We start from the raw sequence: 24,469 nt of genomic DNA, 5'->3' as shown, positions 1-24,469 counted from the left end.
TCTCTAAGACACACACTCTCTCTCTCTAAAAGCATCACGAAATATGCTCAAAATGAGTTATAACACCGAATTTATCGATAAGGGATCGGGTTTAAAATTTAGAAAATTGGAGCCCCGAGTCAGGTCTGCGATCGTATTTGCGATCGCAAAGTGGAAATGTGGCCCGCAGAATGGACCGTGAAAGTGCTCCCAAAATCTGAGCATTCTATTTGGGTATGCGGCAGAAATGCTGTCTGCATACCCGTTCTGCGGTCGCATAATGCACCGCAGAACTGCTCCTTACAAAATCCCAAGGAAATTATGCGACGACTATGCGGTCCGCATATTGGTTATGTGATCGCAATGGACCACATATTTAACCTCAAATTTGACTAACACACTGGCTCACTTTGCGGTGACTATGCCCCCTATGCGGTCCGCATACATGATATGTGACCGCATTCCCGACCGCAAAATCGCACTTCCCTGGAAACATTATTTCTTGACTTTTTAATGCACTGTTCAATCCAAAGGGTCCGAACCACGGCGAGTAGAATTTTTATGAATCCTAACACATGCTCCTAACTTGGCACCATGAGATTCGAGGTTCTGAGTTGGAAATTCATGGGGCCTTACATCCTCCCCCACTTAAGATCATTCGTCCTCGAATGAGGATCAAGGTTCACTTATTAACAGTCTTAGTGCAATCTTCTATTATTTATAACCTGAAACATGTTGCCAGTCTCCAAATTTAGCTAACTCCCTATATTTCCCCGAATATTTCGCCAGAGTTTCCTTTGTATGTAGACCTATCCACCTGTCAGAGAGTCCCAAAAACATATCCTAACAGCGGGTACACATTCCATGGACATAAGACATGACATAACTCGTACAATACTAACCATGGCCGCATTGACAACATGTATATATATATAACCAAAACAGGACAGTTTTACATAGATCAAATCAAAAGATAAGAGTTCATAGGAGCTAAGTACATAAAAGCTATTACATGACTATTCAAACAAATGTGGGTACTTCTTTTTCATCTCATCCTCGGCCCTCCAAGTGGCTTCCTCAACTTGCTGGTTTCATCATAACACTTTCACGGATGCAATTTCCTTATTCCTCAATTTTCGAACTTGCCTATCAAGAATGGCAACTGGAACTTCTTCATATGACAGCTCTTCATTAACCTCAATAGTCTCAACTGTCACAATAGATGATGGATCTCCCACTACCTTTCTCAATATGGACACATGAAAGACCGGGTGTACCATTGACATATCGGGTGGAAGTTCGAGCTGGTATGCCACCTGACCAATCCTCTGAATGATTCTGTACGGTCCTACATACCTCGGACTCAATTTTTCTTTCTTTCCGAACTGCATGATGCCCTTCATAGGGGAAACCTTCAGAAATACCCAATCATCTTCTTTGAACTCTAAATCTCTGCGATGCACATCCGAATATGATTTTTGGCGACTCTGAGCAGTTTTCAATCTCTCCTTAATAATCTTGACTTTCTCTATGGCCTGATGCACGAGGTCCGACCTTATCAATTCCGCTTCTTCAACCTCAAACCACCCAATGGGAGACCTACATCTCTTACCATACAGTGCTTCGAATGGTTCCATCTGGATACTAGCGTGGAAGCTCTTGTTGTAAGCAAATACTATGAGTGGCGAATGGTCATCCCAACTACCCTTGAAATCAATAGTACAAGCGCGCAACCTCTCTTCAAGCATCTGAATCATCCGCTCTGCTTGACCATCGGTTTGTGGATGAAAAGCTATGCTAAGATTTACCTGCGTACCCAAACCTTGCTAAAAATTCTTCCAAAAGTTGGTTGTGAACTGAGCCCCTCGATCTGAAATGATTGAGACAGGAGTGCCATGTAAGCTGACTATTTCATTGATATACAACTAAGCATACCGTTCCACTGTGTCGGTGGATTTGACTGGCAGGAAGTGTGCTGACTTTGTGAGTCGATCAACAATCACCCAAATTATGTTGAACTTGCACGGAGTGCATGGTAACTCTACCACAAAATCCATATTGATCATCTCCCATTTCCACATTGGAATTTCTATGCTTTGAGCCATTCCACCGGGCCTTTGGTGTTCGGCCTTTACTTGCTGACAATTCGGACATTTTTCCACAAAGTCCGCCATATCTTTCTTCATGTTAGTCCACCAATAAATTTCCTTGAGATCATGATACATTTTCATGGAACCTGGGTGCACGAAATACCTAGAAGTGTGAGCTTCTGCCATGATCCTTCCGGAAGACCGTCAATATCAGGAACACAAAGGCGATCTTGGTACCGTAGGGTACCATCATTCATGCCTAAGGAAAAACCTATGGTTTTGTGTTTGAGAATCCCCTCTTTCAGTTGTTCTAACAAAGGATCCACGAATTGCTTCTCTTTCACCTCTTCCACAAGCGATGATTCAGCCCTATTCTGCATAATTACCCCTCCTTCATTAGAGTCTGCAAGGCGAACTCCTAAACTAGTCAACTGGTGAACCTCCCTGGGCAACAGCCTCTGATGGGCCTCCAAATGAGCTAAACTTCCCATGAATTTTTGACTAAGTGCATCTGCCACAACATTAGCCTTTCCCGGTTGATAGAGAATCAATGTCATTGTCCTTGAGTAACTCTAGCCATCTTCTTTGCCTTAGATTCAACTCTTTCTGCTCGAAAATATACTGAAGGCTCTTATGATCCGTAAATACATCCACATGAACCCCATACAAATAATGTCGCCAAATCTTTAGCGCAAACACCACTGTTGCCAGCTCTAAGTCATGGGTTGGATAGTTCTTCTCATGATTCTTGAGTTGCCTAGAAGCATAGGCTATAACCTTGCCGTGTTGCATTAACACACACCCAAGCCCGACTCTCGATGCATCGCAATACACTACAAACCCCTATGTACCCTCCGACAGGGCTAACACCAGTACTGTTGTAAATCTTGACTTCAATTCTTGGAAACTCTTTTCACAAGAATAGACCACTGGAATTTAACTACTTTCTGTGTCAATTTAGTCAATGGAGAGGCAAGAGTAGAACACCCCTCCACAAACCTCCTGCATTACCCGGCCAAGCCTAAGAAACTATGAATCTCAGTTGGAGTGGTAGGTCTAGGCCAATTCTTCACTGCTGCAATCTTTTGAGGATCAACCATAATTCCTTCCCTGGAAATGACATGGCCCAAGAACGCGACAGATTCAAGCCAGAATTCACATTTCGTAAATTTTGCATAGAATTGATGATTGCTGAAGAGTCTGCAAAATTGCCTTGAGATGGGCAGCATGGTCCTCCTGACTTCGGGAATACACAAGGATATAATCAATAAACACTATCACAAAGGAGTCTAGAAAGGGCTTGAAGACTCGATTCATAAGATCCATGAAAGTTGCCGAGGCATTTGTTAGCCCAAAAGACATTACCATAAATTCAAAGTGCCCATACCGAGTTCTAAAGGCTGTAATTGGAATATCCTACTCCCTTATCTTCAATTGATGGTACCCAGACCGCAAGTCAATCTTTGAGAAACATGTAGCACCTTGCAATTGATCAAATAAGTTATCTATTCTTGGCAGAGGATATTTGTTTTTGATTGTGACCTTGTTGAGTTGTCGGTAGTCAATACACATCCGCATCGATCCATCTTTCTTTCTTACAAATAAGACCGGTGAGCCCCATGGCGACACACACGGCCGGATGAAACCCTTCTCTAGAAAATCCTTCAATTGTTCCTTTAGCTCTTTCAATTCTGCCGGTGCCATTATTTAAGGTGGAATTGATATAGGTTGCGTGCCTGGTATCACATCGATCCCAAAATCAATCTCCCTGTCCGGTGGAATCCTATGGAGTTCATCTAGAAAGACGTCCGGAAATTCATTCACAACTGGTACAGACTCAAGGCTAAGCGCCTCGGCATTTGTGTCCGTGACCCTAACTAGATGATAGATACACTCCTTCTTGATTATCTTCGTGGCCTTAAGGTAGGAAATAAACCGACCTCTAGGCACTACATTATCTCCCTTCCATTCAATAACGGGCTCATTAGGAAATTCAAGCCTAATGGTTCTAGTCCGACAATCAAGTTTGGCGAAGCATGAATAAAGCCAATCCATTCCCATTATTACATCAAAGTCGACCATCCCTAACTCAATAAGATCGGTCGCGGTATCTCTACCCCGTATCGTAACAAAACATCCACTATAAACCCGAGCAGCTATAATAGACTCACCAACTGGGGTAGATACCAAAAAGGGCTTATGAAGCTGATCCGGCTCTATCCCGAATCCCATAGAAACAAATGGGGTAACATAGGACAAGGTGGAACCAGGGTCAATAAGTACATACACATCATGAGATTGGACAGTCAAAATACCTGTAACAACATCTGGAGAAGCCTCTGCAGTCTGGCGACCACTCAAAGCATAAAACCGGCTGGGTCCTCCTGAACTCTGCACACCACCCCTAGCTGCACCACTCCCTGCGGGTGCTGGGGTACCTCAAGCTGGGGAGGGGGATGAAGATGTAGCAACTTCCTGGCTTGATGAATGAGCTGTGCCCCTACCCGCCCCCTGGTGGGATGCAGGACAATGTCTCTGAATATGACCCCTCAACCCACATTCATAGCATATAGGTAACTCTAGATAGCAAGTCCCTGAGTGCATCTTCCCGCACCTGGGGCACGAGGACCTCTGCTACTGCTGGAGCCTCTCTCCTGACTGACCTCGCTGATGGGATCCCCTGCTGCCCTGACCGGGCCTGAAACGACTCCACTGCTACTAGCTGGGCCGTGACGGCGGTGCACTGGCTGAAGACTGTGCAATAGACTGGGAAGGCCCTGATGATCCTCCCCTGCAAGCTGATCTTCCCCCACCTAGTGACTCTCTCATATTGCCCGTAGACCGGGCCTTGCTACTACCCTCTCTCTCTATTCTGTTCATTAATTTACGGTTCTCTATGGCCTGAGCAAATGCTACCATCTTTCCAAAATTCATGTCAGAATTCAATGCAGCTGTAGAAGACTCATTAATGGTTAAATAATTAAGGCCTTGAACAAACCGATGCACCTTGGCCTCCATTGTAGGCAACATATAAATGGCATACTTGGTCAAGCGAGCAAACTCCATGTGGTACTCCCACACACTTCTGTTACCTTGCCTCAAATTTTCAAACTCTGCCGAACGGGCTGCCCTTGTCTCAGCAGATAGGAAATGGTCAATAAAGGCATCAGGGAACTCGCTCCACCTCGCCGGAGGGTGCCCCTCCTCTCGGGAATCCTCCCACAACTCAAACCATGAATAGGCCACCCCTTTCAAGCGGTAGGCAGCCAACTCTACTCCTTCTGTCTCAGTTGCACGCATAACCCTGAGGGTCTTGTGCATCTCATCAATAAAATCTTGAGGGTCTTCTTCTGGATTGGCACCTGTAAACACCGGAGGGTCTAACTGAAGAAATCTGTTCACTCTGGAACTAGTATAATCCACTTGTTGCCTGGATGAACTAGGCGCAACATTCAACCTCTGGGCCTGGGAGGCCACTAGCTTGGTCAACATCTGAATATCTCCCCTAAGATCCCTATCCGAAATACCAGAACCGGAAGCTGGAGTTGGAGGCGGGACAGGAGTATCAACGGGAGGGATGGTGGTACCCTCCATGGGTATGGGAACTGTGGTAGCCTGCTATGGAGTAGAAGAATCAAGCAGAGCAATAGCAGGGGGGTATGGGAACTGTGGTAGCCTGCTCTGGAGTAGAAGAATCAAGTAGAGCGATAGCAGGGCGGCTGCCCTCATCCACAGTATCAAGTAGTGAATCATCAGCCACTCTTGAGGTGGCATTGGCTGCTTGGCCAATTCTCGCTTTCTTTTTAGGTTCCATTTACTGAAATATAGAACATTGCACTAATTAGAGAGGGACAATTTCACCGCACGATCCAGAACATCAATGAAGGGTGTTCTTCCTAAATGCCCAAGTAGCCTCCAACTTATAGATGTGGTCGACTACACACCGATAAGAAGGACTCTACTAAACACAGCTTCGAGACATCCTAGGACACTTCAAAACCTTAGGCTTTGATACCAAGTTTGTCATGGTCCAACCTCGGGAGGCGCGACCGGCGCTCAATCGAGTGAACCCAACTGAGCATGCCTTACCTAACAGTTCCTACCCACCTCGATATGAATAAAGAAACCATACTTTTGTTTATCCACTTAGACGGGGAAAGACAACACATTCTACATTGATAGTTCATTTTAAACGCCACATTAAACCGTAGATGAGTTAGTTTCCGAGATCCCCATAGAGTTACAATTTATAGGCAACATAAGTTTAGAATTACAACATAGTTCGTAGACCCATCCAACTACATAACCCACACATATGTTTATGGAGCCTCTAGGATACAAAAGATGAGTTTGACAACGTCGGCAACAAGGTCCCGGCTATACCTCAAAAGTGAAAGTCCACAATACAAAGATATACAATATAGCCCCTTGAAGGAGAAAGGGGCTCACCAAGATCTTGAGAAGAGGGATGCTTCGCTACACATGACCGGCATTATCCGCTATGGATTCACCTACATTCATTTAAATAAATGTAGCGCCCCCGACAAAAGGGACATTAATACCATGGAATAGTACTAGTATGTATAACTAAACACCATCAAATTAGAAACAACATTCATACACATATAAGGAAATGACATGTATCCCTCCAAAGCTTTAAACGATCACAACATTATCAACATGAAAGAATTACACAACCTTCACATCATGTTTCCATAGCCTTTAGTTGGGCATTTCATACTGTTCCACATCGTTCAAATTACCACCGCTATCTTGAGCGGAGTCCGATCTCCAATATTCTATTCACACTTTCCAATTTCAATCATCAATGCATAACTACCATGTGTATATGTCATGGCGTCCGATCAAAGACCGATCAGCTAGGCCGCCTTACCGAGGCATTACCATTTTCCATTATTCATCTCACTCCAATCTTTGGTTACATATGTATTAGTTTACTAGCACTTGGGGCCACAATTTTCACATTCCACAATTCACGTTTCACATTGTTCCCATTTTCAACATTAAGGTTTGTAATTCAAGAGAGTATGGCACACAAGAGCAAATAAGGTTGTAGGCATAGGTGATACTTCATGTAAATGGAACAACAATGCACTTCAATTTCAATCTAAGATCTAAGCATTTCGATACATGATTCATAGTCCTTGCACTTTTTCAAATTATCAAGAATAGGACGTTGATCAATTTGAGACACAATTTCCACGCATATAAGGTTGCATCACCAAGTCAAGTGAAATAGCAATCAATACAACAATTTAATTTAATCTTACCGTACTGACACAACCAACGATGACGCTCAATTTCTAAAAGATGGGGTTTTAGCCATACATACCTTAATAAAGCTTTCCTTATTCCTTACAAAATTCCGGAACTTTTAGCACTTCAATCTATTGTGTAAGAATTACAAATTAAACCGAGAATTAGAGATGAGATTGAGATTCTAGCTTGTTTTGAGCATACTATCAAACACTAAAGGTGAATTGTGACCTTAAGCCCTTTTGAGAGAAATTTCTATCATTTTGTACCCCAATTGCTTTCTTTTTAGTTCACTACCTCCCAATATTCTATGGTGTGATATGCATGAAAAAAATTCATTCTTATACCCATGAATTACTTCACTAGTGATCCCTTATTGCTAAGCATAGGAATAAGAGCTGAGGTATTGAAGTCTTACCTTTTGGGATGAAGATTTAGGTGCCCTCACTTAATTATCTTCATAGATTTGGCAAGGTTTCATGGAGTAATTTGATGGGAAGCACTTTCCTCTCTAAGACCCTCTCTCTCTCTCTCTAATAGCATCAGGAAATATGCTCAAAATGAGTTATAACACCGAATATATCGATAAGGGGTCGGGTTTAAAATTTAGAAAATTGGAGCCCCGAGTCAGGTCTGCGATCGCATTTACGATCGCAAAGTGGAAATGCAGCCCGCAGAATGGACCGTAAATGTGCTCCCAAAATCTGAACATTCTGTCTGGGTATGCAGCAGAAATGCGGTCTGCATACCCTTACATGCTCCTAACTTGGCACCACGGGATTCAGGGTTCTGAGTAGGAAATTCACGGGGCCTTACAGAATGAACTCAAAGGATTCTAAGACCGGTAACATTTGGAATAGATGAAATGTTGCCCTAATAGTGGGATAAAGACGTTATAATGATGGATAAAGGATGAAGTTTGGGCCTTTGAAGAGGGGAAATTTCCAGAATTGTAAAAAGATTAGGATACCCATGTAAGTTAACTTAGAAAGGAACTAGGTTTCTATGGAGCGACGTTTGCGAACAGAGTTTTCTAGGCCTTAAAGGACATATTAACTTCAGCATCGGTTCTAACGTTTCTAGAAGGGACCGATGGTTACACTATCTATTGTGACGCTTCAGGCATTGGGTTGGATTGTGTGCTAATGCAACATGGTAAGGTTGTGGCTTATGCTTCTAGACAACTAAGAAAGCACGAGAAGAACTACCTGAACCACGATTTAGAGTTAGCCTTGGTAATTCATGCACCAAAGATGTGGAGGCACTACTTGTATCGTATTCATGTTTATATCTATGAGAATCATATGAGCCTCCAGTATATCTTCAAGAAAAAGGAATTTAATATACATCAAAGAAGATGATTGGAGTTGCTTAAAGATTATGACGTTGATATTTCATGCCATCCAGGGAAAGCGAACGTAGTAACTGGCGCCCTCATCCGTAGATCTATGGGTAGCCTGTCGTATTTACAGCTAGAAAAGTGTAAGAATAGCCCATGAGGTTCACCAGCTAGCTAGTCTTGGAGTTCGGTTACTAGACTCAAGTCATATTGGAATTTCGATTCAGGATACAACAACATCCTCGTTATTAAGTGAAGTAAAGGAACCACCCTGCACTTATAGGGATACCACCCTTCAGAAGGAGAAGACACCATTTGGAATTACAAAATATAGGGTCCTCAGATATCGAAGACAATTATGTGTGCCTAATGTTGTAGGGCTGCGTCAGCAGGTTATTGGAGAAACTCACTATTCTCGTTATTCTATCCATCTAGGAGCAACAAAGATGTATCATGATATCAGGGAAGTGTATTGGTAGGATGAAATGAAGAAGGATATAGTAGAGTTTGTTGCTTAGTGTCCTAATTATCAGCAAGTTAAAATTGAGCATCAAAAACCCGGTGGGTTATTGCAAGATATGGAGATTCCGACTTGGAAATGGGAAGTAATCAATATGTACTTCATTGTAGGCTTACCCCGTACACAGCGTAAGTTCGATTTGATATGGGTGATTGTGGATAGGCTTACAAAGTCAACCCATTTTTTGCCCATTAGGACTACATATTCCTCATAGGATTATGCAAGACTTTATATTAAGGAAATAATATGACTGTGTGGCGTCTGTGTAGCTATTATCTCGGATAGAGGTGCTCAATTTACAGCTAACTTCTGGAGGTCCTTCTAAACAGGACTGGGGACTCAAGTAAGTCTTAGTACAATATTTCATCCCCAGATAGACGGACAGGCTGAGCGTACTATTCAAACACGAGAGGATATGTTACGAGATTATGTAATAAACTTCAAAGGTAGCTGGGATGATCATCTTCCGCTTATTGAGTTCGCGTATAATAATAGCTACCAATCTAGTATTTAGATGACTCCATACGAAGCTCTTTATGGACAGAAGTGTAGGTCACCTATAGGGTGGTTCGATGTTGGGGAAACTACGTTAGTAGGACTAGAATTGGAACAGCAGGCAATCGAGAGAATTAAGCTTATACAGGAAAGGCTGTTGGCAGCTCAAAGCTGTCAAAAGGCTTATGCGGATAATCGATGACGAGACTCAGAATTTCAGGTGGACGACTGGGTATTTCTAAAAGGTTTCACTGATGAAAGATGTTATGAGGTTCGGAAAGAAAGAAAAACTTAGCCCTCGGTACATGGGACCATAAAGGATCATACGCAAAGTAAGCCAGGTACTATATGAATTAGACTTGCCTTCGGACTTGGAGTCCGTACGTCCAGTTTTTCATGTGTCTATGCTCCATAAATGTATCGGAGATCCTTCCAGAATTGTGTTAGTTGATCACATTCAGGTCACAGAGCATCCATCGTATGAAGAAACTCCCATTGCTATACTAGACAGACAAATTCGGAGATCGAAAACTAAAGACGTAGCTTCGGTGAAAGTACTTTGAAGAAACAATCATGTGGAAGATGTGACTTAGGAGGCCGAGGAAGACATGAAACCTAGATATTCCTACTTATTTCGTCCTCAAGAAAAGGATCCGACTGAGATGTCATAATCATAAGGTACGTATATAAATTCTTGTGTTGGGTTATTAAGCTTCTATGGGGAGAGTTGGTAGTGATGTTGTTATAGAGACGATCTTGCCGAAGTTATATAGATCATGGGGAGTTGAACATTTGAGGACGAATGTTTCTAAGGAGGGAAGGATGTTACATCTCACATTTTCGTATTTTAAAAGTTTCGTTTTCGGTTAACCGAAGTAGACTCGGGGATGAGATCATCTTGACGTTAACATATTTACGTTATTTTTAACAAGCGATAAATAAGTGTTATGAAGGATAAAGGAGTACACCGATTAAAGAAAACGAGTTTCGTTGAAAGTGGCCAATTTGGAATAAAATGCGGGTCGAGCGATAATACCCGATAATTATAAACTAGTACCATGCAAGGTACCATATGACCATGGTAGTATAATATATGACGTATTTTAAAAATAAATAGAATTTTAAGTAATTTGTGGTAATTTTTAAATTATGCGGATAATTGATTAATTATCGAGTAATAGAACATTACCCAGTTAACTAATAAGCGGACAAAATTTAACTACTTATGCCTAAAAACATGGTACAAGGCCATTAATTCAGGAAGGTGACTCATTAAACATAGGTATAGGTGACTAAAGTGATCTTACAAGATAAGTGTTGAAGTCCAAAGGAATTTGATTTTAATATAAAAAAACTCATTCTGAAAGTTAACAGAAGCTTCAATCAAGCTTCAAAAACGTTGGAAACAAATTTAGTTTGAACCATTCTTTAAGACCAAAAACGTGAAGAGGCGGACCTATTTCTTCCAAGTTCTTGCATATATTTCAATTGAGATTTCACAAAATCAATCAAGAACGTTTAAATTTTTAAAGCAAGAACAAAAGCAGTTCGCATAAAATTTCAACAAAAATTCAAAGCCAAATTTCGTGTGTAAATTTTGCAGAAGCAAGTTCGTTCAAATAATTTCAGGGACATGTATGTTAAAGTCATCTCTTTTTTTTGGCATGGTCCAAATTATATTGAAGAAACGAGCAAATACACAGTTTCCATAAATTACTCTATTCATAGAATTATTAGGGGTGTCTATATTCTTGAAAATTATTCCCCATGAAAATTATTATTATTTTCTGTTCATGGGTCTCAGAATAATACGCAGTTGAAAAAGTTTATCCGGAAGGAATATTAAGATTATTACGTATTTTTCATGCATTTCACTCATGTGCATTGATCCATGACCAGATGGCTTTATATAAGCGTATATATGTATATTATATTTATATGGGATACGAAAAAAAGTTTACGGTGTTATATATTCACCACCACCTGATCAGCAGGTATATGATGATGATATTGCCTACAGTGGCTGAAATATGACTCAGACGGCGTTATATACGCGTATATATGTATGTATATGTATATGGGATATGAGAAATGGTTACAACGTTATATACGCACCACCACCTGATCAACTAGTATATGTTGATGATGTTGCCCACAGTGGCCGAGATGATATGATGGGATGCCCTCAATGGCTTGATGATATTATGCACACCTATACATGTCGCGCCCCTTTTTTCCCCCTTCTAGTCGGAGAGGAGTCCGGGTTTCGACATTCATGGGGTGAAATGACTCATTCCCTTTTTCGAAATTAGGTATTCGAAGAGTCGCCACCTAATGATTTAAGGTGTATTAGGACACCTATATAGTTCATTTACAACTATGTTTGATAACTAGAGATTGGGTAAGGGCTTAAAATTATCCCAAAGGGAAGGTGTTAGGAACCCCTCAGGATCCACTAGTGTGGTTCCCGGCCAGATAGTATTTGTGAATTTGTGTAATTAGCAAGTAATCAAATAAGGCTTAAGTAAGAGGGGATTTAAGTTAAACACACAAGTGTTTGAAAACAATTATTGAAGGAAAGGTTTGAAAGAGTTATAAGCTAAACCTGCTTGTAAAAATAAAGGGGGTCCTAGGTTTGTTTGTAATATAGATCACATCAATGCAATACCCGGTATGACACTCCTCAGAAGAGGGGATACATGTGGTATTAGCGCACCGATCATCATATCCATATCTACCCTTCCCACCCCGTTAAGGTATTAAAGCGCAGATTGGTCTCGACCTCTATTGCATGTTATTACCCGTCCCATTCCTATTAGTCCCCGGAAGAACTTAGAACTACTATTCCTATGAAAGGGAGGTTTCAGGCTAACTCTTAGGTTTAAAGGTAAAAAGGCTAAGGCGACAAACAAAAATACACAGGACTGCATTTAAAAAGAGGAACATACAAACAATTAGAAGGCTCATGTATACCTCCACAAATAATGCATGTAAAGAGAATGACTTAAACACAATTAAGGTCTGGATTTTAAATCCTAAAGCAGGGAATTTGAGTCAGAACCAGATTCATTATATAACTCAGAAAAGAAGTCCGAATCAGGCTTGCCTGCTGGTTGTAGCAGTTGGTAATTAAGCAAAGGCAATTCCAGTTTTATTTAAATAGTTACCTAAGGCTTGCCTGGGCGTAATGGTGATGTACTATGAGCATGATATCTATATTGATTAGGAGTGTAGTAGAGTAGTGATTAATTTTAAACGGACAACTTGAGATCAGGCATGCTTTCTAACGGTATTAATTTAAGGCAGTGTTTGAAAACTTATTAAAGAAGCGACAGATTAATTAACTAATCCAATTCAGAATGACAACGTGAACTAAACGACTTCTCCAATGAGCTGGTTTTAAGTTCTATATGCATAATTTCTATTATAGCTATTTAGGTCTTATAGGCATGGTATCTAAGTGTTAAAAGCTGACTTTGGACTTATAAGCATGATTTCTAGAGAGACGAATCTGAATACATGCTGTAATGAAAATTGAACTTCAATTACTTTACATCCTATAGGCATGATATCTAATTATAAAGCTGATTTTTAACCCTATAGGCATGATCTCTATTAAAGCCATTTAGATCCTATAGACATGGTTTCTAATTGTGTGAAAGTAAAGCATGCATAATTTATTTTAAACCAGAGCAGATTCTATAGGCATGATATCTAACAGGCCATGTTTGGAATCAAAATAGACCCTATAGGCATGTTATCTACCCAATTTACCTACAAAATACAATTACCCACCCTTTTTCACTAATCACCCTGATATTGTTTACAAATTATTACAGACCAAATGGTTGAATTATAAAAGAAGTGCAGAAATAAGAAATTACAAACAAAGAAAGCCTGATCTTGACTTTCTCTCTGAGTTATGTAATGAACCACTTCCATGCCAATATTTCAAAGCCTTTCTCATAAATGGGTGTGTCAAAGTTCTCTAAGGACCTCAAGGGATCCCGGGCAGTGCTCACACCCAAATTTGCATAACCGGACAGAATTAATGCAGTGTGGAATTCTGATCTCAAAATTGTTCGTGTCTTTGAAAGAAGGGAGGGTAGGGTATTTATAGTTCGAAAACGAGTAAAGAATAAGGTAACCAGTAAGGTTTTGATATAAACATGGAAATAATCCGATCAAAATCAATCAATACAAGTACTTCCCTTTAATCGAGGGATTACTGCTCAAAGAGATACTAATAAGGTTAATTAAGGAAAGGAGTTAGTTTGAAACAGATTGATTCTTTCCATATAAAGGGGAAGTAAAAGTATAAAGTAATGATTCTTTCCGGAAGAAGAAGAAATAAAGTGTCACGGGAAGCCGCACCTTGCTCCCCGACAGGACGAACGAGACTGTTCCTGGTCCCGAGTAGTTGGGCCGCACAGGCCTTGCCAAGACCCGAACAAAGCATATCTTGGTGGATCCCCAGCAGAGGAGCTGACACTGAATAAATGGAGCCATCGTCCATGTGGTACTAATGAAAGAGATGATCCGACATACAACACGCCTCGCAACAACGAGGTAATAGCCTGAAGACAACACCCCCGAGGAACCTCCAATGGTACCAGATTCAACAAGACACAAACATCAAGGAAACCTCGCCCGATGGAGCACGACTTCAACGTTGCAATTCCAAGCATAGTGGTCACCATAAGCAAAGCCAAGAGCTACAGATGGCTCAGACCTATTCGACCAGAACCCTTCTAGGGAAGTCACGGCTCGTTACGAGAATCACGAGGCGCTCGGGGTCACAAACCCAAAAGGGCAGCAATTATGTCATTCATCAAAGGTTGCCACAAAGTGCCACCAAACGAGAAAACCCGGATACAGCTCCACGAACGAAAGGAGATAGGACAAAATAGAGCCGGCAGGCCGCGGCTCATCATCACAGCCATAAAAGGACGGAAGCACCCCGCAAAGATGCATAGAACGTAGAATGCAAGCGCCCATCGCCAGAAAGGGACGGTCCTAGAAAATGCTCCCAAAGGGCACCCTTTTGCTCATGTAAAAGGACGCTGAGATTCCACCTCGGCATCGCATTGGCGTATTGGTAATCCCCTCTTTCATTCGACTCATTTCAAATAAAACATGCATTTGTGAGTACAGGTGGTTCGACCAAATTATACCGACGATGTCGGGCCGAAGCCAATAGGACGATCCAGACCAACATCGCTCTCGGACCGGATCTCTGATAGGCTCTTGATGGAGACTACCACAACGACCAAATCGCTCCCCTTGTGCAGCCCGCCCAAGCTCAGGATGATATATCGAGCGCATAGGGCGCCGACGATTTGTATAGACAACGGCAACTATATCGCCAGAGGCACGACCCCGACCCTGCTCCGTCAAAGGTATAAAACCCCACGACAAATGCGGGGTTATAAGCTTCTAGCTATGAGCAACAAGAAGTTGTCCATCAACTTATGCCCATTGTTGGCATTACCCTCGAAGAAGGTCAAAGGATAAGGATAACCACATCCTCGATCAGGCTTGGCCGGATGAGGAAGACGACTGCAGCGGGGCTTGTTCCCCGAAATGCCGTCTCTGCACCTCAAAGAGAGGAAGAACTACTCTACCTCCTTTGTCATTTACTTTCTTTTCTTGTTGCTAAACTCTACGCAGGCAGCCAGCTGAGGCTTTCATTAGCTCTGGATCCCGCTCGAGGATCCGCGGCCACCACGGGGCTCGCCGGGCATTCTTTCCTCGATCGGGTTTTTAACAGGAAGAAGGTTCCGCCGACAAGATTATTAGCAGGACTACACATCCCCGAGGGGGGGGGGGGAATCATACAAGCACATCGGATAATCGGGGAAGCCGTACCCATAAAGACCAAGCTCACAACTATAGGACAACATGTATTTGCAGCTTATATTTTCGCCAAAGCAATAAAGAATATTTTTTAAGCACTCCATGCTTTGAAGAAGACTATTTCGGCTTATCCACAGCGAGAAACATCTACATCAAATACGTCCCGAAACACTTGGAGACTTAAAACGATTCAGCATCCACCCTACCTCGGGGTCAGAGTTCCGGGCTCATAAAGCCCTCGCAAATGCAACTCCGGGTTCGCAAAAAGTTGTCTTCAAGCTTGATCGAAACTCGGTGTTTCAAAAAATCATCTCCAATCGCCATATACTGGAAAATCCGAAATTGTAAGACCCTAACGGGCAGCCTCGACACAAACAGATATGTTCTCCATACATTGTAAGACCTCAACAGGTATGGCAAACTGTAAGACCTCAACAGGCATGGCACACTGTAAGACCTCAACAGGCATGACAAACTGTAAGACCTCAACATGCATGACAAATCCTGCAGTTTAGGCTATACGTCGCATTTGTAAGAATCCCTAAAGGGCATACCCTCTGTGTAGATGCCTAAAACTACTTCTTGGGATTAACAATGCCCCCGACCAAACTCACATGACTCCGGTCAAAATGGTTGCCACAACCCAAAAACGTGACTCGAGGACGCTCGACTGTCACTAAAAAAATCCTTTGAATCTACTTCGGAAAGAACCGGTTAAAAATAGGCTTTCCTCAATAGGCAAAAAACGAGTCCTGACCACGTTGCCTCTACAATCGCAAAAGCGTGATCTACTCGACCTATGGGCTATGAACCTTACTAGGTGCTGAAAACATCGCCGACTACGACTTGAAATCGAGGTTCTTTCAGAACCGATGATGGGTCAGGAAAAAATATTCAATAAGACCTTAACGAGAGGAAACAAATCCTACACAGAGCCTCTGAGACACATATCAAAAGGTCTCTACGACTAAACAACGTAAGTTCCATTGTCATCGGCTAAGCAAGCCTCCGGGCCTCAGATCAAAAGGTCTCTACGACCATACAGCGTAAGAGCCATTATCACCAACTTAAAAATTGACAACTTGAGGATTAAATTGAGCTCGAATCGTAACTCGATTCGGCGACCGGATCAAAAACATTTAACTAAGAAAAGCCACCGGGCCTCACATAAAAAAGTCTCTACAACCAAACAGCGTAAGTGCCATTGTCGCCGTCTAAGCAAGCCTTTGGGCCTCATACTAAAAGGTCTCAACGACCAAGTAACAGAGAAGCCACTGTCACTGGCCGGAAAGGATTCGAAGGTCAATTACAGCTCGAGTCGCAACACGACTCAGATACTGGACCCAAAAATTATAATACGCTCAAGGGCGTGACATCGATACTACTACCGCCAATCGGAATCTTCAAAAAGATTAAGGGTCGATTATAGCTCGAATCGCAACGCGACTCAGAGACTGGACCCGGAAAATCGCCAAGTGCCCAAGGGTAGAAAATAAAAGCCATTATCGCCAGCCCGAGCTGGCTCAAAAGTATATTAACCTCGAGTCAGATCCCGACTCGGGACTAAGATCGAGGACAATTCAGTCATGATACGCCTAAAGGCACGGCCCAAACGATGCTATTGATGGTTAATACAAATCTCTAGGCCACAAGAAAGAGCAATGGGCTCCCTCTGCCCGGGCTCCCTCTGCCTGGAGCAATGGGCTCCCTCCGAGATAGGCTCGAGGCTCAGCCCCGAGATATCTACTAGCCGGCTCCACGCCCGGGAGATGGGAAACATCTCCCTACTGGTTCGATTATCACTTTGGTTAACTCAATCTTTATCACTCTACTTCACGTTTTAGCCCTAACCACCCTCACAAACTAGATCGGGAATAGATCACATATTTTTAGAATTTCATTTACAAATTTAATTGTTGTTACCATTTTCACGGTAAACAATGGCTCTCCAACACTTGTCCTACCATGTTAGCCATTTCCCTGACGGTGATGTTTCTTGGTACGTATGCTTCACTCAGCACCTTTAGCAGAGAATTCTTGTGCGCCTTAGAATTTTGTAGCAAAGAGAGAATGGAGATTTGTGTTGGTGTCTTGTATAACTGGTCGATGACCAAATACTCCTTTGCCTATATTTTCCTCCAAAGGTCATCTAGACCTATCTCAATGATGGGTGGCCGATTGGAGGCCTTCTTGCTTGACTCAGCTAGATGTTTAGGGGTATAGACTCGGCCAGTTCTTGTTATACTCTGTGCTACAATAGTCTTTTCGAACATGACCATGCCTTTCCTCCTCTCCTTGGCTGTATAGTCCCACGGTACAGCCTTTATATGGAATGGTGTCATGGTCGACATTGCCATTGGGATCGGCATGGCTATCCTTACTCCTAATTGTGTGTATGCCTTGGGTGGAAAAACTGCAACCTCAAATGGTGCGGGTGCATTTGCCAAAGACATGAATTCGACCTCAATTGGTATTGGTGTCTTTGCGGAGGATGTTGCTTCAAACTCGAGTGGTACAGACATATTCACCTCAGTGTCCTCAGAAGTTTGAATCTGGACTATGATTGGATTGAGAGTAATTATTGGCTTCTTTGGGTCATCACCTTCTTTGATCAACCCTATTAATCCCTCGAGATCCCAGTCATCTTCTATTTCAATCATGTGAATACTTCCACCCTTATGGTCTGGCAGAGGGTTGTTGCAGACATTTGGAGCGGGTTTCTTTGCCATAGTAATCTTGTTATCAATTAAAGACTGGATCTTGTCTTTCAAGGAACAACATCCATCGATGGTGTGCCCTTTCATGCCGGAGTGGTATCCATAGGATTTGTTTAGATTAACCCACTGAGAAGGGTTCTCAGGGGTTGCAGCAGGGATGGGGGTGAAATAACCAGCAGCTTTGAGTCTCTCATACAACCAGTCAATGGGTTCAGCAATTGCTGTATATTATTTTGGAGGTCTACGATCAAAATTTGGTCGAGGTCTAGGGAAGTTTTGGCGTGTAGGAGGTGATTGATAGTGGGACGGTTGAGCATTATAGGTTTGGTAGACATGCGAGGGTTGGGAGTATCTGGGTGAAGTGGGTTGATATGTAGGAGGTTGAGGTGATTGATAAGTTGGTGGCGGAGCTTGGTATGAAGGTGAGGGGGCTTGGTAACTTGGGGTTGGCTGATATATGAGTGGAGGTATTGGGTAACTTTGGTATTTGAGGGGAGATTTGGTCCTTTGTGCAACCATCACGACCCCTACATCCCTCTTCTTGGACACACCACCAGATTGTAAGGCCTTATTTGTAGCTTGCAAGGCCTTGAAGTTTGTAACCATACTGCCTTGATACCTTATTCAATTCTCTCACCCAGTTTGATAATGTCTAATAACTTGTGGTTCTCAATCATCGTCAGCAATTCATAGTACTGCGGGTCCTGAGCCCGGACAAAGAACTTGTTCATCTATTCCTCTTCTAAGGCAGGTCTGACCTTAGCAGCTTTGGACCTCCAGCGAGTAGAGTACTCTAGAAACGTCTCTGTGGTATTCTTCTTTAGATTCTGAATATAGAACACGTCTGGCGCATTCTCTATATTAAACCTGAACTTGTCCATAAAGTCGGATGCCATGCCTACCCAGCTTGACCATTTCTTGGGATCTTGGCTGATGTACCAAGACAATGCATCTCCTTTCAAACTCCTCATGAACAGCTTCATGCGGATTCTCTCGTCTTTCCCTACTCCAACTAGCTTGTCACAGTATGTCCTCAGATGGAACCTTGGATCACCAATACCATCAAACATTTCGAACATAGGAGGTTTGTACCCCTCGGGTAGTTCGACATCAGGCTGTATGCAAAGATCCTCATAGTTCAGCCCCTTGATTCCTTTACTTCCTTCAACGCCCTGAATCCGGATAGTTAACTTCTTAATTTCCTCTAATAAGTAGATCCTTTTCATCAGACTCGGGTGAGCTTGATATAGGTTGGGTGGAGTGTGGCATGGTCTCCACGTAGATAGGAGTGTTATGGTGGCCTAGTGTGTGGGTATGGAAATGGCCATTTGTGGAGTTTTGAGGTTCTAAGATGAGTAGTGGAGTGTTGTTTGGGATATGGCAAGTGTTGCATTAGGTTTTTGGTGGAATAATATGATGGTGAGGAGCGGGATGATTCTGTTGTTTTGGGATATTTTGAGGCGGTGTAGGGTTTTGAGTATTGGGGAAATTGATATCTGGGGTGCTGAGGGAAAATGTCAGGCTTGCCAAATTCCGAACCTGATCGAGCTCTTCTTGGAATTTCAGCAGTTTCTGTTCAAGTTGGGATACATTCTCATTAGGAACCTGAGTACCATGGCCATTAGTGGCCTCTACCCGTTCAATTGGATTCTCCTTTCTGACGTTGTTCAAATCTTCCATCTTTCTTTTGTTCTTGTTTTTGACAGGACTAAGAGGAGGAGTGGGTCGAGGGCCTCTAGATCTCGTGGAATAAGATAATGATACTATAGTGCACGAACTAATCTTTGGGGAGGGAAATAATAAAAACAAAAAGTAAAAACAAAAATGTAACTAAGTTAGTGAGTAACATAAAAAGTATTGCAATATTTAAACACGTAATGCGGAAATGTAAATTGTGTCCTAATTTGGGGACCTCTTTGTGCCAGAGGTAGGCCTAGCGACAAATTGGTTTGGAGAACTTAGAATGCTAAATGCCTCATTTTATTGATAAAAAAAATAAGACGAATCCCAAATCGACACTAAATAAAAAGGAAATAAAAAGTCACTAATGGTCATTGGCCTTATTACATTTTATAAAGAGAAAAGATAAACTCCTATCTACTTGGTCCCCAAAGGACCTTCCCCATATTCGGCATCCTTTGCTCCGTCGAACAGCTTCCCCAACTCGCGAAATCCCAACAACAGGTATGTTCTGGCTAGATGTTCGCCTTTGGTCCCTTCAGCATTTTGACAATCCTCGATCCTTTTGAGAAATTTTCTCTCTAGTTCCACTATGCCTCGCTCCAAGTATCCTAGCCGCTTGTTGGTACTGACAGCCATGTCCTTCCATTCCTCAACCAGCTTCTGGTTGGACTCTTGTATCTCTCGGTGTTTGCTTTCATGCTCACGGATCCTTTTGCGCAGCTGGTTGTACTTGACCTGCGCCTCGGCCCTTTCATCTATAATCATGTGACCTCAAGCAAACCATAGCTTCCCTAGACCATCAGGATTGTCTTCCAACCAACCTAATTAGAAAGGAGCATAACCAGCATGATACATGTCTGGTTCAATGGTATCTCTCCCCATTAAGATCTTGCAGTGCCACATATGCTGAGCTTGACACTTGTAGGGACTATCATCATTTTGAAAATCAGCTCGGAAATGACTCATCTTGTCGACCCTGGTATAACTTGCTTCCTACCAGCTTGCCTCATAACTCGGAGAGGACGTAAGGGTATGTTCCTCTCAGGCCAATCAATATCAAGAAAGGTGCATCTCTGGATTGGGCGATGAACTCCTCGGTCGGAAACCACTCGAACATCCATTGAACTTGTTCTTCAGTCAGATTATCAAATAGCTCAACCCATCCTTTGGCATTCTCAGGTTGAGTGAATATATCAAAGATATAATTCATTCGCTTTGGATGATGGAAAGCGATGTGATCATCCCAGTCCCTTCGCTGAATCTCTTGTCGGTATTCGCCCTTCTGGAGATGTTCCATGAGCTAGAGTTTAAGTAATAAATTGCAGCCTTCGAAGTGTTTTGCTCCTTGTTGACACTTCTCCAAGGCTCAGTATATGTCTGAAATGATCATGGGCATGATGTTGAATGGCTTCCCACCAATTCCCTTCATTAGGGTCTTAGTTAGCATAGCCAACATGGTATGGATTCTCCGTTTCTTCATCGGAAACACGATCAGCCCCAGGAAACAAAACATGAAGACGAAAACCCTTCAATGGATCTACCCCAAGGATGTGATGCCAAACTCGTCAAGGTAGGTACGGTAGGATTTGTTGTGACCGTACCTTTCATACAGGTAGTCAAAAGGGATGTATGATTCTTTCAGGCATGTCAATTCTATATTCTTCTTCAAACCCATCATTTTGAGGAAACCCCTGCCTTTGCGGTTCTCAGGCATTAGCAAACCCGGAGTTTCCCACACTAGACCGGCCAGTCCTCCTATCTCCTCTAGCAAAGGTGTCATTTCAATGTCCCCAAAGCGGAACATGGCCCTTTCACAATCCCAAAACAGTGTGGCAGCTTCTATGATCATGTTGTTAGGTTGGATCTCCATGAGGGATGGTAGATTTCCCAGGTATTTTCTGTTTAAAGTTTGGTCACTAGAGTGTAAATCTCTCCACCAGCTTAGCAGTCTTGGGTGGATGTTGGTGACCATGCTGAATCTAGGGACTTCGTGCCTCATATTTCTGCAAGACAAAAAAGGTTAGGCCCTTACCCCCGCCAGACTCGACTATTTAATATCAACAATTAGCATGAAGCATTTAGTTCTCCAAATAAATGCATAGAACCTGATGATGTCAATTTTTTGGGTTTAGGGAAACCTAGTGGACTTTAGGACAAGTCTATCTTAAAGGATCATTATGTGGACAACATAACTGACCCGGCTAGGTTTGACCATGATCCATGCACAATTTAAACAGAGTAAGATTTCTATGGTGTTTTAGACTGGTACCCCTTGAGCGGACAACTCAAGGGGGAAGGCACAGAACTATTGACTGCACCGCTGATCGACTAGTTTTACTGCAAATATGCCTTTCTGAATTTAGGGGGTAATGATATAGGAAGAGCGCAACCACTCATTAGAAGTGTTGCTATGGTATTTGTTTGGCACGAGTGGAGTATGATGTTGAGCATGATGATGCAATAATTAAAAGCATGTTGACACGTATTTGCACGTTAGAAAAGCGATAAATACAACAGTTTTATAATTTAAAGCGGCAATAAAGGAAGGAAACAAAGAAGATATGTCAGTTTTGATGTTGAAAAAGAAATTAAATGCTTGAAGAAATTTAAACAAGCAATTGCATATAAGGGAGGTACAAATTCACAAGAACAATCTGAAGTGGTAAAAGCCTAAACATCCCCAGCAGAGTCGCCATGCTGTCGCACCCCCTTTTTCCCCCTTTCAGTCAGAGAGGAGTCCGGGTTTCGACATTCATGGGGTGAAATGACTCATTCCCTTTTTGGGAATTAGGTATTCGAAGAGTCGCCGCCAAATGATTTAAGGCGCATTAGGACACCTATAGAGTTCAGTTACATCTATGTTTGATAACCAGAGATTGGGTAAGGACTTGAAATTATCCCAAGGGAAAGGTGTTAGGCACCCCTCAGGATCCACTATTGTGGTTCCCGGCCAGATAGTTATTGTGAATTTGTGCAATTAGAAAGTAATCAAATAAGGCTCAAGTAAGAGGGGATTTAAGTTAAACACACAAGTGTTTGAAAACAATTATTAAAAGGCAAGGTTTGAAAGAGTTATAAGCTAAACCTGCTTGTAAAAATAAAGGGGGTCCTAGGTTTGTTTCTAATATGGATCACATCAAAACAATACCCGGTATGACACTCCTAAGAAGAGGGAATACATGTGGTATTAGTGCACCGATCATCATATCTATATCTACCCTTCCCACCCCTTTAAGGTATTAAAGTGCGGATTGGTCTCGACCTCTATTGCATGCTATTACCCATCCCATTCCTATCAGTCCCGAAGGAATTTAGGACTACTATTCCTATAAAAGGGAGGTTTTAGGCTGACTCTTAGGTTTAAAGGTAAAAAGGCTAAGGCGAGATACAAAAACACATAGGACTGCATTTAAAATGGGGAAAATACAAACAATTAGAAGGCTCATGTATACCTCCGCAAATAATGCATGTAAATAGCATGACTTAAACAAAATTACGATCTAGATTTTAAATCCTAAAGTAGGGAATTTGAGTCAGAACCAGATTCATTATATAACTCAGAAAAGAAGTCTGAATCAGGCCTGCCAGCTGGTTGTAGCAATTGGCAATTAAGCAAAGGCAATTCCAGTTTTATTTAAATAGTTACCTAAGGCTTGTCTAGGCATAATAGTGATATCCTATGAGCATGATATCTATATTGACTAGGAATGTAGTAAAGCAGTGATTAAATTTAAACGGATAACTTGAGATCTTATAGGCATGCTTTCTAACGGTATTAATTTATGGCAGTGTTTGAAAACTTATTAAAGAAGAGACTGATTAATTAACTAATCCAATTCAGAATGACAACGTGAACTAAACGGCTTCTCCAACTAAGCTGGTTTTAAGTTCTATAGGCATAATTTCTATTATAGCTATTTAAGTCTTATAGGCATGGTATCTAAGTGTTAAAAGCTGACTTTGGACTTATAAGCATGATTTCTAGAGAGACGAATCTGTATACATGTTATAATAAAAATTGAACTTCAATTACTTTACATCCTATAGGCATGATATCTAATTATAAAACTGAGTTTCAACCCTATAGGCATGATCTCTATTAAAGCTATTAAAATCCTATAGAGATGGTTTCTAATTGTGTGAAAGTAAAGCATGCAGAATTTATTTTAAACCAGAGCAGATTCTATAGGCATGATATCTAACAGGCCATATTTGGAATCAAAATAGACCCTATAGGCATGTTATCTACCCAATTTACCCACAACATACAATTACCCACCCTTTTTCACTAATCACCCCGATATTGTTTACAAATTATTACAGACCAAATGGTTGAATTACAAAAGAAGTGCAGAAATAAGAAATTACAACCAAAGGAAGCCTGATCTTGACTTCCTCTCTGAGTTAAGTAATGAACCACTTCTAAGCCAATATTTCAAAGCCTTTCTCATAACTAGCTGTGTCAAAGTTCCCTAAGGACCTCAAGGGATCCCGGGTAGTGCTCACACCTGGA

At 42.0% G+C, this 24,469-nt stretch overlaps 1 protein-coding gene across 1 annotated transcript; it reads right to left on the bottom strand.

Moving 5' to 3' along the window:
• Nucleotides 1-4,787: 4,787 nt before the first annotated feature.
• On the bottom strand, nt 4,788-5,883 carry LOC138870697 (uncharacterized). Its single transcript, XM_070148530.1, has 2 exons — nt 5,737-5,883; nt 4,788-5,684 (listed from the first exon to the last, which is right to left on the bottom strand). The coding sequence occupies exons 1-2, from the start codon at nt 5,881-5,883 to the stop codon at nt 4,788-4,790; spliced, it is 1,044 nt and encodes a 347-aa protein (XP_070004631.1).
• Nucleotides 5,884-24,469: the final 18,586 nt, after the last annotated feature.

Source organism: Nicotiana sylvestris, chromosome 1, assembly GCF_000393655.2.
Source record: "Nicotiana sylvestris chromosome 1, ASM39365v2, whole genome shotgun sequence".
Classification (NCBI taxonomy): domain Eukaryota; kingdom Viridiplantae; phylum Streptophyta; class Magnoliopsida; order Solanales; family Solanaceae; genus Nicotiana; species Nicotiana sylvestris.
This window is presented reverse-complemented; position numbering and strand designations above follow the sequence as displayed.